General features: G+C 35.2%; 1 protein-coding gene across 8 annotated transcripts in view; it reads right to left on the bottom strand.

Annotated features, from left to right (window-relative positions):
* The window catches only part of MLLT10 (MLLT10 histone lysine methyltransferase DOT1L cofactor), a 224,178-nt gene that overhangs the window by 80,319 nt on the left and 127,309 nt on the right, over positions 1-16,550 (bottom strand). For all 8 annotated transcript variants that reach the window (XR_006271725.1, XR_006271726.1, XM_043480223.1 and 5 more), the window contains exon 10: positions 2,093-2,345. Coding sequence is in view for 6 of the 8 variants with exons in the window: in XM_043480223.1 (XP_043336158.1) it covers positions 2,093-2,345 (253 nt within the window). In the remaining 2 variants the exon portion in view is untranslated. The remainder of the gene's footprint in view (positions 1-2,092; positions 2,346-16,550) is intronic.

Raw genomic sequence — 16,550 nt, 5'->3', positions numbered from 1 at the left:
AGTCTCAAGGTTTTGGTTTTTAAATTTTAAGTTCTTCTGAAATGGCTCATTTAGAAAACAGTAACAGTTCTAAAATTTAACTTTTTCAAGAGAATATCTGCCTTATTCATTTATGAAATTACATGTACTTCTGTGACCATTTTCAGGCCATTTCTGTACAGAAAAATATACATATTAAGAAGCCATTTACATCACATCAATCATTTAAGTATAACTGCAATTTGCCACTTAATTAGCAGCTATAAAGAAGTTCTTTATTATCCATTCTGATCTGTCACCATCTGTCCTTTTCCTGCACATTTTTGTTTTTACAGCTGGTGTCAAAAGCTCACAACAGCAAGGCAAATACTTTAAAACATTTAGTATATGCAATGCTTTAAATGTATATTTTCTAAAATTCACATACAATCCTGAAATTAAAAAAGAAAAAACACAATTACTTTCAATGCTCTACTATAAATTTCAACTTTTAAAACTTTTTAGAATATTACCTCAGATATGCAAACATAACACATCTCTATCATATCTTAACAGAAGCAGGGAAAGACTCCAATGTTGTTAAGTTTAAGAAAATGAGAGATTTCTTTTCTAAATGGATTAGTACTTCAAAGATATGATTAAAAGCTCAAAAATGCAATTTTAGCAGTACAAAGTAAGGTCTTTGTTACGGAGAAGAAATAACTGAATTCTGCCAATCACATTCAAAATGTGATTGAAGTTACATTAAAAATTACAATTTTATGAGAATTCCTTGGCAGTTCAGTGGTTAGGACTCAGCACTTTCACGGCCACGGCTTGGGTACAACCCTTGGTTGGGAAACTAAGATCCTACAATTCGTGTGGCATGGCCAAAAAAAAATAATAATAATAATTACAGTTTTACTATTATCCAAAGTATCATAAAAATAATATACAGTAAATTTATTACACACAAAATAGCAAATTTAGCATTTTCTTTTCTACCTAACTTTTTGTTACATGAGGAAAAAGGAAAAAAAAAATTTAGGACTTGAACATCTTGAAATCCAAAAATAACTTAGTTTAAAATATATGAATATACTTTATAATGAAGAGGTCAGTGACTAAGCAATCTTTCTACATATTCAAATTATTTCCTGGCAGATTTTGGGTATAATTTTTATCATCATCAAAAGTTTGAATAGGGTAAAGGAAAGGACAGCTTGCCCCTCGTTTACTCCTAGGAGTCAAAGGTCAGGATGGGAGGTGGGGGAGAGAAGGAAGCCTTTATTTTATACTTTAATAAATATATTTGGAACAGTTTTGAACATTTATATTTCTCAAAATACTTATGTCCATGATAAAATTATACAAAGTAAAAACCTAGAATATTTGGCTAACTGATTCTAAAGTTTAGCTGAGTTATTCTGTTCTCCAGAAAAGTGTTGCCATTTATTAAAAAAAAACACAGCATGCCTTGTTAATTCTGAATATCAGTTAAATAGCAAATTATTTTTTCAGTATAAGTATGTCCCCAAAGAATGCATAAAACATATTTACACTGGAAAAAAAAAGTTGTTTAACTAAAACTCACAATTGGGTATTCATAATTACCAAAAGATATGGGGCTTCCCTTGTAGCTCAGTCGGTAATGCATTAATAATTAGTAACTATTATTTACTGAAAACTATTTAGCTCCCCTAAAAATTACTCAGTACTTGTTCACTTAATAAAAACGTATACTTTAACAGTTCTAGTGTTCAACTGGGAAAGATAAATAAAAGCAATTTATAAAATAGAATGACTTTTCTATTGAGCATAAAGGAAAGGAAAACTCCAGCTTTTATTGTTTTTCTCCCCAAACTTTTAACTTTATTCCACATCTATTTTAACATTTAAAAAAATTACAGTTCAACTTTAGAAGCACAGGTCATAACACAAGAGGAAAGTGAAGGTCCCAGAAACATTTTAAGAAAGAATATTAGTCTTTGAAGTAATCTTACTATAGCAACTAATCAAAAATAACCTCTAATTATCCAACAGTTATAAGCAAAAAGTAAATTATTTTATAAAACTTAACTACTATTGATCATCATAAGAACAAGTATTTCAACTAAAACATCGTAAGTAATACCTTGCTGGAAAGGACTAGCAGCTGACACAGTCGTTCCTGGATTCCTTCCACCAGGCTTTCTTCCCCTTTGACCTGAGCTGTGAGCCGAAGATTTCTTCCCTTTGCACTCTGACCCTCTAGCCTCTGAAACATCTTTTGCACTAGTAGTGTGCGAAGAGACTTCCTGGAAATTCGCATTTGTAAATCGAGCTGCAGTATCTTCCAAGCGCTTCAAGGATCCAGATATAGAATTGCTGCTAGTGCTTGTATAAGTCTAACATTTTGATTGAGAAAGGAAGTAAAAGGAAAAACAATTGATTACAATTTGTCTACAAGAGGAAGAAAGATGGCACATTAATAATAAATAATTATTGGACTTGTAAAATAAAAATATGAAAACTTCAGCTATAAAAATAAGTCAGTCTGCCTAAGAAAAATCAAGCAAAAGTTTATTTTAGAGTCTGGTATAAATTTTTCTTTTAAAAATGTAGATAATTTATAACATGGTTGTTTGAGCATTCAACTGCAGCAATTAGTAAAAGTATCTATTAGTTGTTTTATTTAGTGACTCAGAGTAAGCAACATGGAAGATATTTGTTTCTCAAGAAGCATCATTTTCAACAAAAACATTCCACTTCTATTTAAACCAGTTTTAGTGCCCAGCACAGGAAGGCAACATCTAGAAAGAAGCAAGGTACTACAATTTCATTAGTGGGCCACATCCATGAGATTGTAAGGATCTAGCATAGGTCAGAGCAAGAACTTTTAAAATTGAGGTGAAGGCTGCTTTTCAAAAGGGAAAGCTTAAAACCCCTGAAACAGAAACCATTTTTTCCGAGTATTTAAGTAGAGAAAAATAGTTACATTTCGCAGTTAAGATTTCTAAAAATTAAAAGTACAATTATACCATAAAACTGATTCCCAATCATCCCCTATATTTAGTTGCGGGGGGGGGGGGGGGGGGGGGAGAGCCAAGAGAAAGACTGATTAAATGGTTTTCAGTTTTTAATAACCATTTTAATATAAGGTGTATGCAAATAAAGACCAATTGAATAACTATGAAAGTATGATGCCAGATGTAAATTAATCAACATGCTTTGAAATGAAAGGTTTGTTTGATCCAAACAGTGTTGTCATTGTTAAACTGGTGCCTGGACTTTAACTAGACCTAAATTTTTGTTGAATAAATATAAATACTTCTAATACATCTACCTGAAATCTCTGATGGAACACAAATAAAAAATCTGAAAATATGCAAAACTGAAATTTCCCAAACATAACAACCATTCAATACAAAACATCAGATAAATTCGAAAAACAAGAAAATGACGATGATAAAATCAGGTTTGTTACCAAATCATTTTTAGCAAATCAATGTTCAAAGAAAGTAATAAGAGAATACTTCAAATGTTCTGAAAACCAAATATTCTTTACTATTACTTTTCTGCTACGTGCCTCCCTGGTGCTACACCCATCCCATAACATCACACATCCAAGAACAGATTTTCATCATCAAATACAAAAGACATTATTATCTCATAAAAATTAATCACTGTTGTAATAAACTATAATTCACAAATAAGAACAAAGTTTTCAAAGTATGTTTCAGGAGAAAATAAACTCCCGCTTAACAAACCAATCATATTTAAGTTGATTAAACTTCATGGATGACCTCAGAAATGTGAACCTTTCCCATCCAGATAGTTCACTTTGGAAATCACCTGAAATTTCCTTTACAAATATTTTTTCCTCCAATAATTCGAGTTGATTCTGAGGTTTTCCATACCACTAATGAAGTTTAAAAGTCATCTAAAGAAGGCTTTTGAAGGTGTTCTTCATTCAAATATTCTATGTGTCAAATAAGGAAAAGGAGAGAAAACTGGATAGAATACCAACAACAAAAATAGACTAGCTTTCCTGGTGGCTCAGGGGTAAAGAATCAGCCTGCCAGTGCAGGAGACACAGGTTCAGTCCATGGGTCAGAAGGATTCCACATGCCACGGGAGCAACTACTTATGCACCACATCTACCTGAGCCTCTGCTCCAGAGGCCAGGAGCAGCAACTGCTGAGCCTGCGTGTCATACGACTGAAGTGCAAATGCTCCAGAGCCTTTGCTCTGCAAAAAGAGAAGCCTGCGCACCAACACAGCAGAGTAGCCCCCACCTGCCGTAACTAGAGAAAACCCATGCAGCAACAAAGACACAACCAAAAACTAGTAATTAAAACTTAAAAAAAAAAAAAAAAAAGGCTATCTGTTTCCACATATCCATCTAAATTAAGGCTAGTCAATCACCTTCAAGTTAGGCTTCAGCAGTATGTGAATATGAAGATGTACAAGCTGGATTTAGAAAAGACAGAACCAGAGATCAAATTGCCAACATTCAAAGGATAATGGAGAAAGCATGGGCATTATAGAAAAACACCTACTTCTGTTTCATAGATTACACTAAACCCTCAGACTGTGTGGATCAAAACAAACAGTGGAAAATTCTTAAAAGAGATGGGAGTACCAGACCACCTTAACTGCCTCCTCAGAGACCTGTTTGCAGGTCAAGAAGCAAGTTAGAACCAGACATGGAACAATGGACTGGTTCAAAATTGGCAAAGGAGTATATCAAGGCTGCACATTGTCACCCTGCTTGCTTAACTTAATAAGCAGAGTACATCATGTGCAATACTGGGATGGATGATCAAACGCTGGAGTCAAGATTGTCAGGAAAAATATCAACAATCACAGATATGCAGGTGACATCACCCTAAATGCAGAAAGCAAAAAGGAACTAAAGAGACTCTTGATGAAGGTGAAAGAGGAGAGTGAGAAGCTGACTTAAAATTCAACATTCAAAAAACTAAGATCATGGCATCCAGTCCCATCACTTCATGGCAAACAGAAGGGGAAAAAGTGGAAACTGACAGATGTTACTTTCTTGGGCTCCAAAATTACTGGAGATGGCTACTGCAGCCAAAAAATTAAAAGATGCTTGCTCACTGGACGAAAAGCTATGACAAACGTAGTCAGCATATCATAAGTGGAGAAATCACCTTGCCAACCAAGATCCTTCTAGTCTAAACTATGGTTTTTTCCAGTAGTCATGTATGGATGTGAGACCTGGACCATAAAGAAGGCTGAGAGCCAACGAATTGATGCTTTCAAATTGTGATACTGGAGAAGACTCCAGAGTCCTTTGGAAGGAGATCAACCAGTCAATCCTAAAGAAATCAACCCTAAATACTCATTGGAAGGACTGATATTGAAACTTAATCGCCAATACTTTGGCCACTTGATGCTAAAAGTCAATGCACTGGAAAAGACCCTGATGCTGGGAAAGATCAAGGGCAGGAGAAGGGGGGTAAAGGGGATGAAATGGTTGAATGGTATCACCGACTCAATGACCATGAAAATGCACAAACTCCAGGAGACAGTGAAGGACAGGGAAGCCTGGCATGCTGCAGTCTATGGGGTCACAAAGAGATGGACACAACCTAGCAACTAAACAATGACAAATCTTCCCAAGTCACTTAATAGGATATCCTTGCTTACCCCAGCACAATAAGTATGTCTACAAATCCAACAAAAACATGATATTTGGAAGAAAAGGTATTATAAAGAAAGTAATTAATGAAAATTACACAAATTTTAGTGACCAAAGTAGTAATAAATTAATCATAACATTTTATTTGTTATAAACCTCAACACCTAAGTTTCAAAAGATATCACAGCTTTCTTAATCAGAAAGAAAAACTTTCAGCCAAAGATTCTACCACTTAAAAAAATTATACATAATGAAAAGGGAAAAAAAGGCTCTATAGGTTTTACTCAAACAGTCCTCTACCTTAATGCCAAGTTTGTAACTTAAGAGTATTTGTTTCACAACATGCTGTTTAAATAATATGGCACTGTGGAGTTCCATTACAACATACAATCAATCAAAACCAAGAAGGCGGAGGAAAAAAGTATAGGCAGGAGGACAGCCAAGGGAGACACAATGAGTAGGCTCTCAACATCACAAACCTCTGTTTTCTCAGTCAGTTTCACAACCTACATAACTCTTACATATAAGCATCTCACTGCTCTGAGACCCATGATAGTGCTTAAAAATACAAATTTTTCAAATAATTGGCCATAAAATACAAATTAACAACTTCAAATGGTACACAACTAAGTAAATATAGCCTTGCTTATTTCATTTCTACTAGAGATAAAATTGGGTATCCGGCTATAGTGACAGTCTTTAGAGAACTGTATAAATATTTTGTGATTTATAGGTAACCTAATGAATCTTTTAGGATAGACATTTAAAATATGTTTGATTTTTGTTTCATTGCTAACTATAATTATTAATTCTCAGATTAAACCAACATACCTACTAAAAAAATAAATAGCATTAATTAGGAACAAAAAATATTTCTAACTTCAAACCAAAATTTTTATATTCATAATTAGTCAAAGACTATCAGAGGTAACCAAAGAAATAGCAGTTACTTTTTTAAAGGTACAGTTGTCTTACATTTTATTCTACAAGGCTCTGTAATCCATGTTTGGGAGAGGAGGCACAGAGGGAATGAAAACGACCACAGCTATGCCTTCCACCAACATGATGAAATAGAATAACGCTGGTTAAAATTTTTCTTAAATTATGTACTATTCAAGCCTCTCATAAAATTCACAAATTTTTCACTAGCCCAATTCTTAAAATACAGCACAGACACTACCAAACATGAAGCACAGAAATTGTGAACAAAACAAAAAGATCCACAGAATGGGAAAAAATACTTGCAAATGAAGCAACAAAGTATTAATCTCCAAAATATACAAAGAGCTCATGCAGCTCAACATAAACAAACAAACAACCAACCCAATCAAAAAACTGGGCAGAAGATCTAAATAGATATTTTTGTATGTCTTTTAATGAAGACAGATTCCCTGGTAGCTCAGCGGGTAAAGATCACGCCTGCAACACAGGAGACCCCGGTTCTATTCCTGGAGAAGATTCCCTGGGAAAGGGATAGGCTACCCACTCCAGTATTCTTGGGCTTCGTTGGTGGCTCAGTTGGGAAAGAATCTAACTGCAATGTGGGAGACATGGATTCAATCCTTGGATTGGGAAAATCCTCTGTAGAAGGGAACAGCTACCCACTCCAGTAAACTGGCCTGGAGAATTCCACGGACTCTATAGTCCATGGGGTTGCAAAGAGTGACACGACTGAGTGACTTTCACTTTTCAAAGAAGACATACAGATGGCCAAAAGGCACATGAAAAAATGTTCAATATCATTAATTATTAAGAGAAATGTAAATCACAACTACAATGAAGTATCACTTGACAAACTAGTCAGAATGGCTATCATCAAAAAATCTATAAACAATAAAGGTTAGAAAGGGTCTGGAGACCTTTCTACAGTGTTGGTGGGAATGTAAACTGATACAGCCATTATGGAGAACGGTTAGGAGGTTCTTTAAAAAACTAAAAACAGAACTACCATATGACCCTACAATTCCACTCCTAGGCAAATACCTGGGGAAAACTGTAATTTGAAAAATTACATGCACCCCAAGGTTCACTGCAGCACTATTAACAATAGCCAGGACATAGAAATAATCTAAATGTCCAACAATAGAGGAATGGATAAAGAAGATGTGGTACATAGTGACAATGGTATATTACTCAACCACAAAAAAGAACAATATAGGGACTTCCCTGGTGATCCAGTGGCTAAGACTCTGCACTCCCAATGCAGGGAGCCTGGGTTCAATCCCTCGTCAGGGAACTAGATTCCACATGCTGCAACCAAGATCTGGTGCAGCCAAATAAATAAAATGAATATTTCTTTAAAAAAAAAAAAAAGAAGAAGAAGAACAACAACAATATAATGCCATTTGTAGCAACATGGATGGAACTAGAGATTGTCATACTGAGTGAAGTAAGTCAGACACAGAAAGCAAATATCATGTGATATCACTAATCTGTGGAATCTATAAAAAGGGTACAAATGAACTTATTCACAAAACAGATGTAGAGTGGCAGATGTGGGAAACAAACATAACTTACCAGGAGATAGGAGAAGAGGGATAAACTGGGAGACTGGGACTGATACATAGGCACTACCATGTATAAAATAGATGCCTGATAAGAACCTACTGCGCAGCACAGGGACCTCTACTCAATACTCTGTAATGGCCTATACGGGAAAAGAATTTTTAAAAAGACTGTATGTATGTATATGTATAACCGATTAACTTTGCTATACACCTGAAACTAACACAACATTGTTTATCAACTATGTTCCAATAAAAGTTTTTAAATTAAAATAAAAACATGAAACACACAAAGAAGAAAGACTTTTTTAACGTGTCAGTGACCTATGGGACAACATTCAGTTCAGTTCAGTCGCTCAGTCGTGTCCAACTTTTGCGACTCCATGAACCGCAGCACGCCAGGCCTCCCTGTCATCACCAACTCCCGGAGTTTACTCAAACTCATGCCCATCGAGTCGGTGATGCCATCCAGCCATCTCATCCTCTGTCGTCCCCTTCTCCTCCTTCCAATCCCTCCCAGCATCTGATGCTAAAGCTGAAACTCCAATATTTTGGCTACTTCAGGCAAAGAGCTGACTCATTGGAAAAGACCCTGATGCTGGGACAACATTAAGAAGCCTAATTTACATGCTACTATAGTACCCACACCCAAAAATGGGGGAGGGGGAGGTTGTGGGGAAGGAAGGAAGGAGGAAAGGACTTAAAAATAATTATAGCAGAGGGGAAAAAAAAGAAAAAGTACTTTGAATAAATAATAGCAGATAAAACTATAAAACTTAATGAAAACTATAAAACCTACAGATCAACTAACTTCAAGTACAAGAAATATGAAGAAAACTCCATGAATGCACATCATAATTATCTAATTATCACTAAAAACCAAAAATAAAGAGAAAACTATAAAAGCAGCTGGCGGAGGGGGTCGCCGCTGGTGAGGGAAAATGTCTATGTTCTAAGAAACAAGGGTAAGAATGAAAATAAATTTCTCCTGAAAAAGATGCAAGGTAAAAAAAGAAGTGTAAAATCTCCAATGTACTAAAAGAAACAATCATTAACCTAAAATTCTAAAGTGAGTTAAAATATCTTGCAAAAACACAGGCAAAATAATTGTTTTACAGATTTTTTTTTTTAAAAAGCTGACAGAACTAATCACCAGCAGTAAACCATAGTAACACCATAGTAAACACTGCAGGTGGTCTTTTAGGAAGGAGGACAACAATGCAAATGTGAATGTACACAAATCAAGAGCATTAGAAACAATAATTACATGGATAAATATAGAAGGTTTTTTAATTACTTAAGTCTCTTTTTAAAGTAATCGATGATTTACAGCAATAATAGTAACAATTGTGAGGTTTATAAAATATGCAAAAATTTTAAAACATCAAAGAAACAGGTTCAAAGAAAAAAGGGTAGGAATGGAAGTATATAGTTGCAAGGTTCTTATGTGGTATATGAAATAGTGTAATATCTCTTGAAGGCAGACTCTGACAAGCTAAAAATGTATAAACCCTAAAGTAACCAATAAAAATAACACAATGAAGAATTATTACTAATCAGCCACAATGGAATCACCAAAAATGGTCAATGAGAAAAAGAAAACGAAAAATGATGGGCAAATTAAAAAGGATTAACAAAGGATAGATTTAAATACAACCATATAAATAATCACATTACATGCAAATTACCTGAACATTCCCATTAAAAGGCAGAGATTATAACAGTGAAAAAAGAAATTCAAGACTTCATGTTGCCTACAAAAAAAACCCATTTAAACAATAAATACAGAAAGATATTAAAAGCATGGGAAAGACATAGCAATCTGACACTAATTCAAAGAAATCTGAATTCATAACATTAATATCAAAGTACATTTCAAACAAGGAATATTACCAGGATGAAGATGTTTATTCAGCAAGAGGATATAAGAATCCTAAATGTTCTGTAACTAATAAGAGACCTGCAAAATAAATGAAGCAAAAACTGAAGAGAAAAAAACAAATAACGAAATGTACAGTTATAGTAAGAGAGGTTCATTTCCTTTTCTCCATAATTGACTGAACAAGTAGAACAAAAATAAAAAACAAAAAATTGAAAATGAATTATAACACAAAGATATTGAATGAGAAATCAACAAGATGTGAAAAATTCCGAAAATATTTCAAAAGTAAATGAAACACTTCTAAGTAACCTACAAACAAGAAATCAAAAGGAAGCCATAAGATATTTGTTCAATAAGTAAAATGAAAATACAACATGCCAATATCATAATTTGTAAGTGGTGCTTAGAACAAAGCTTTTAGCCTTAAATGTCCATACTAGCACTTCTAGATTCTAGTCAGCATTTAATAAGGAACTTTGAAGCCTTCATTCCATTCCCAACAAGTAAAAAGCCTAAGAAACTGAAAAGTTAGTAACTCTTTTTTGATGCGTCAGAGAAGTCAGGCCACAGGGCAAACCGCCAAAATGTGACAGACAGATATAGAGGATCACAGCATAGCCAAACAGAAATCTCCATGGCAACCAGTATTGGAGTAGGAAAACCTCAAGTGTGACTAACAAACTGCTGAAGGTTAAGTGTGTACATGACTGAGAGATAAAAACACTCAGGACTCAATCATAGGGAAGCCCTCAAACTTTCCAAGTTTCACCTCCAGGATACCTACCCAAGTCTTGATAGTGAATACCAGAAGAAAAAATACACGCATGCTTCCATAAGGGAAGGGGGGAAAGGAAGATTCTGAAAAATGCTAAGGTATTCTGTTCTTAGTAAGACCTCTTCTTAGGGATCTACTCTACCAGAGCATCATCTGCTGGGGTTGTATCAGAGCTTCAAGTACATGGAGGAAGGGAAATATCCAACTACAACCCCCACCCGCATTCTGTCCCACCAAAGCAGGGTAGGGGGTGAGAATCACTCATGGTTCACAGTCCAGGAGCACAGGCTCACCAAAAGACTGAGAACTAACCAAAGGAATATAGAACGCTTTCTGTCCCTTTTACCATCACATTATTTAAAAAGGCCTACTTATCATACTTGCTTTTATCCAGTATATCATACACATCTTTTCACAAAAAACTATAAGGCACACTAAAAGACACATCTACAGCATGAAAAGAATAAACAAACATCAGAACCAGAGACAGATACGGCAGGATTGTGGGAATTACCAACCCAGGAATTCTTTAAATTATGATTAGTATGTTAAGGGTTTTAATATAAAAAACAGCATGCAACAACAGATGGATATTGCAAGCAAAAAATGAAAAAGAAACTCTAAGAAAAAATTAAAGAATCTTTGAGATCAAATGCTCTATAACAAAAATGAAGACTTTGATGTACTCACTAGCACACTGGGCATGGCTAAGAAAAGCATCTCAGAGCTTGAGGATATGAAAATAGAAACTTTGAAAAATGAAAAGTGAAGAGAAAAAACAACTAAGAAACACAGAACAATATCCAAGAATCACAAGACAACTATAAACGGTGTAAACACAGTTGTAGTAGGAATACCAGAAGGAAAAGAAAGGAACAGAAGTAATATTTGAAGGAATAATGACTAGGAATTTAACCAAAATTAAAGTCAGAAACCAAATCAGATCCAAAAAGCTTTGAGAATATCAAGATAAAAGCCAAAAAGCAAGCATACAAACAAAAAAACACAGGCACATAATACTGAAAATGCAGAAAATCAAAGATAACGGAAAACACTCTCGAAGAACCCAGAAGGTGGAAAGCTTTACCTACAAAGGAGCAAAGATAAGAATTACAACTGATTTCTCTTCAGGAGCAATGCAAACAATGGAGTGATGTAAAATATTCAGTGTTGAGGGAAAAAAAAAAACTAGAATTCTGCACGCTGCAAAATTATCCTAAAAGAGTGAAAGACAAAGACAAAAACTGAGGTAATTTGTTACTGGTAGCCCTGCCTTGCAATAAATGTGAAAAATTCTTCAGAGAAGGAAAATGAAACAGGTCAGAAACATGGACTTATATAAAGCAGCAATCAGAGAATGAATCAATGAAGGTAAAATAATTGATTTTTCTTACTCTTAATTGATTTTAATAGTTTGCTCAATGATACATTTGATTATATAGTTATATATTCATATGCTAGAATCCCAGGGATGGGGTCGCACAGAGTCGGACACGACTGAAGTGACTTAGCAGTAGCAGCAGCATGCTCATGTGTAAGTGAAATGAATAACAGTATTGACAGAAAAGACAGAAGGCATAAATTAGGAATTCTTTGTTATTATAAGATATTGTACTACCATGAAACAGTATAGTGTTATTGAATGCAGCCTTAGATACACTGTAAAGACATACTGCAAACACGAGGACAACCATGAAAGGAAAAAAAAAATACAACTTGTATGTTAAGAACTGAGAGAAAAAGAAATCATATAAAACATCAAATAAAAACCACAAAAGGTAGAAAACATGTGAAAGACAAAAACAGGAACAAAGACCAAGACCAACAACAAAAAAGTAACGGCTTTCGCAGATACTAACCTAAACTGTATCAACAAATCATCCTAAACATATAAATGGTCTAAATATACCAATTAAAAGATAGAAATGGTCACAGTGAATCAAAAAGCAAGACTCAAGTGTAGTAAATATAGAGACACACTGTGGTTAAAAATCAATGGATGAAGAAAAAAATCAATAAATGGAAGAAGATAAGCCACGCTATCACTAATCTGAACAATCCAAGAACTGGATTGTTCTGTCTGTATTTTGAACAGAACAGACTTCACAGCAAGGAAAGTTAACAGGAATAAAAACTGACATTATATAACAATAAAGTTATCAAGACTACAAGATAACACAGAAATCTTTCAAATGTTTCTGCCTGACATCAAAATACATGAGGCAAAAACTGATGGAACTACAGCAGATGAAACCTCTCCTATAAGTAGAGATTTTAACATCCCTCTATCAGAATTGGACAAATCCAGCAGGCAAAAAATCAGTAAGGACGTACTTGAACTGACCAACATCATTAATCAGGTGGATATTGTGAGGTGAGCAGAAGTAATGCCATGGCAGGCAGCTTAGATTAGGAGTAGGCCTTCCTACTTCTGGGTGGTAAGATTATCAGGCCACCTGGATCAGCTTTCGCTTAACACTGACCGCTGTTTGCCAATTAGGACCGGGACGAAAACCCCCGGGAAAGCCCCGCGTGCGCAAAAGTTTTGACCAATGAAATTGCTTTGCAATCCGCTTAAACCAACTACCAACGGCGTGTGCTCACCCTATAAATTTGTGTAACAGCTTGGGCTCGGGGCTCTCTGACCCCACACCACTGCGTTGGATGCGGCAGGAGCCCTGACTCGAGTCAGCAATAAACTTCCCTTTTTGCGAGTTGCATTGTCTTGGAGGCCTTCTCTCTTCCCGCTCAGGGATTCGGACATCGGGCATAACAGATATAACTGACATCCACAGACTACTGTATCCAATAATAGCAAAATATACATTCTTCTCAGACTCACGTGGCACATTCATTCACCAAAACAGATCACATTTTGCACCATAAAACACACTTCAACAAATCTTAAATAGAAATCTTATAATGTCTCCTCTCAGACCACAACGTATATAAGAAAAAAATCAATTACCAGAAAGAGAGCTAAAAAAAAAAAAATCCCAGAATGCCTGGAGATTAAACAACACAATTCTACACAACATAAAGCTCAAGAGAACATTTTAAATATTATAAACCAAACAACAATGAAATTACAACATCAAAATTTGTGGGATACAGTAAAAGCAGTTCTTACAATTAAATTAATAGCACTGAATTCTTTTTTAAAAAACATATTTTTAGTCTTTACTAAATGTCTTACAAATATTGTTTTTTGTTTTTTTTTTACCAACTCTCACATCCATACATGACTACTGGAAAAACCATAGCTTTGAGCAGGCGGACCTTTGTTGGCAAAGTAATGTCTCTGATTTTTAATATACTGTCTAGGTTGGTATTACCTTTTCTTCCTTGGAATGAAATGTTCCCTTGGCATTTCCAGTTTTCTTGAAGAGACCTCTAGTCTTTCCCATTCTATTGTTTTCTTCTAGTTCTTTGCATGGATCACTGAGAAAGGCTTTCTTGTCTCTCCTTGCTATTCTTTGGAACTCTGCATTCAGATGGGTAGATCTTTCCTTTTCTCTTTTGCCTTTACCTTCTCTTCTTTTCTCAGCAATTTGTAAGGCCTCCTCAGACAACCATTTTGCCTTTTTGCATTTCTTTTTCTTGGGAATGGTGTTGCTCATCACCTCCTGTACAATGTCACAAACCTCCATCCATAGTTCTTCAGGCACTCTATCAGATCTAATCCCTTGAATCTATTTGTCACTTCAACTGTATAACTGTAAGGGGTTTGATTTAGGTCATACCCAAATGGTCTAATGGTTTTCCCTACTTTCTTTAATTTAAGTCTGAATTTGGCAATAAGGAGTTCATGATCTGAGCCTAGTCTTGTTTTTCCTGACCGTACAGAGCTTCTCCATCTTTGGCCGCTAAGAATATAATCAATCTGATTTCGGTGTTGATCATCTGGTGATGTCCATGTGTAATCATCTCTTGTGATGATGGAAGAGGGTGTTTGCTATGACCAGTGCTTTCTCTTGGCAGAACTCTGTTAGCCTTTGCCCTGCTTCATTTTGTACTCTAAGCCCAAACTTTCCTGTTATTCCCGGTATCTCTTGACTTCCTAGTTTTGCATTCAAGTCCCCTATAATGAAAAGGACTTCTTTCTTTGGTGTTAGTTCTAAAAGCTCTTGCAATGGACAATGGAGTACATGTATACTTTCAAACCAAGTTTTTCTCCAGATAAATGCCCAGGAGTAAAATTACTGGGTCATATGGTAGTCTTCGTTTTCTAAGGAACCTCCATACTGTTCCAAAAGCCTATATTCTTGCCTATTTCCATAAACCAGTCTCATTCTTCTAACTCCTTTTATCACAAAGATGCATTTTAAGATATGGCATCCAATGAGATCCTTTCATCTGCCAGCAGTTCCCAATAAAGAACAATTAACTATATGGGAGTCTGGGATTGACACAGACAACACTGTTATATTTAAAATAGATCACCAACTAGAACCTACTGTATAGTACACAGAACTCTGCTCAATATTTTGTAATAACTTAAATGGGAAAGCAATTTGAAAAACAATGAGGGAAAAAGAAAATATTGTATTTAGTTAAGTCTAACACATGTTACGGAGAAGGCAATGCCACCCCACTCCAGTATTCTTGTCTGGAAAATCCCATGGACGGAGGAGCCTGGTGGGCTGCAGTCCATGGGGTCGCAGAGTCGGACACGACTGAAGTGACTTACCAGCAGTAGCGGCAATACATGTTAATTACACATGTACCATTACGTCATGTGACACTGAGAAAGGAAAACACTACCTGTTCAACCATCACCCGGTTTTTTCCCCTTTGATTTACAAATTTACTTTACACTAAAATGAAACCAACAAGCCTTAAAAAAAAAAAAGTGACTACAGCAAGGTTTCAGAATAAGCTTAATATAAAAAAGGAAACTGGTTTCCCATATACCAGGAAGAAACAAGTTGAATTGGAAATTATAAATACAATACCATTTACAATAGGTAAATTAAATCCTTAGGTTAAATCTAACTAAATATGTAGAAATAAATATGTATGAGAAAGAAACAAAACTTTGATGAACAAAATTAAAGAACTAAGTAAATGGAGAATTTTTCCAACTTCAAAGATAAGTTGCCAATATCATCATCAAAATGTCCCAATCTCATCTACAGATTCAAAACATTCTGAGTCAAAATTCCAGCATTTTTGTGTGTGTGAATATTGATAAATTGATTCTACACAAGAAGAAGCAAAAGACCCAAAATAGCCAATGCAGTATTGAAAAACAAGTTGGAGCACTGACATTAACTCAATTTCAGACTCACTATAAAGTTACAGTAATTAGGACATCATAGTATTGATGAAAGAATAGACAAAAGATCAATGGAACAGATAGCCCAGAAATAGATCCACATAAATACTTTCACCTGATCTTTGACAAAGTGCAAAAGTAATACAGTGAAATAAAGACAAGCTTTTCAACAAATGGTGCTAGAATATTAAATATGCACATAAAACCAAAAAAAAAGGAATCTACACACAACATATATCCCTTACAAAAACGAACTCAAAATGGACTACAAACTTAAATGTACAATAGAAAACTATAAAACTCTTTATAAAGAGTTTATAAAACTCCTTGTTTAACCAAATGAACGTATGAGCCATGCAGTGTAGGGCCACCCAAGACAGAAGGGTCATGGTGGAGCGTTCTGCCAAATGTGGTACACTAGAGAAGGGAATGGCAAACCACTGCAGTATTCTTGTGTTGAGAACCCCGTGAACAGTATGAAAAGGCAAAAAGATGAGAGTCAATTC

The sequence above is a fragment of the Cervus canadensis genome, chromosome 10 (assembly GCF_019320065.1).
Source record: "Cervus canadensis isolate Bull #8, Minnesota chromosome 10, ASM1932006v1, whole genome shotgun sequence".
Lineage (NCBI taxonomy): Eukaryota > Metazoa > Chordata > Mammalia > Artiodactyla > Cervidae > Cervus > Cervus canadensis.
The sequence above is the reverse complement of the archived record's forward strand: the minus strand, read 5'-3'. Positions and strand labels throughout refer to the sequence as shown.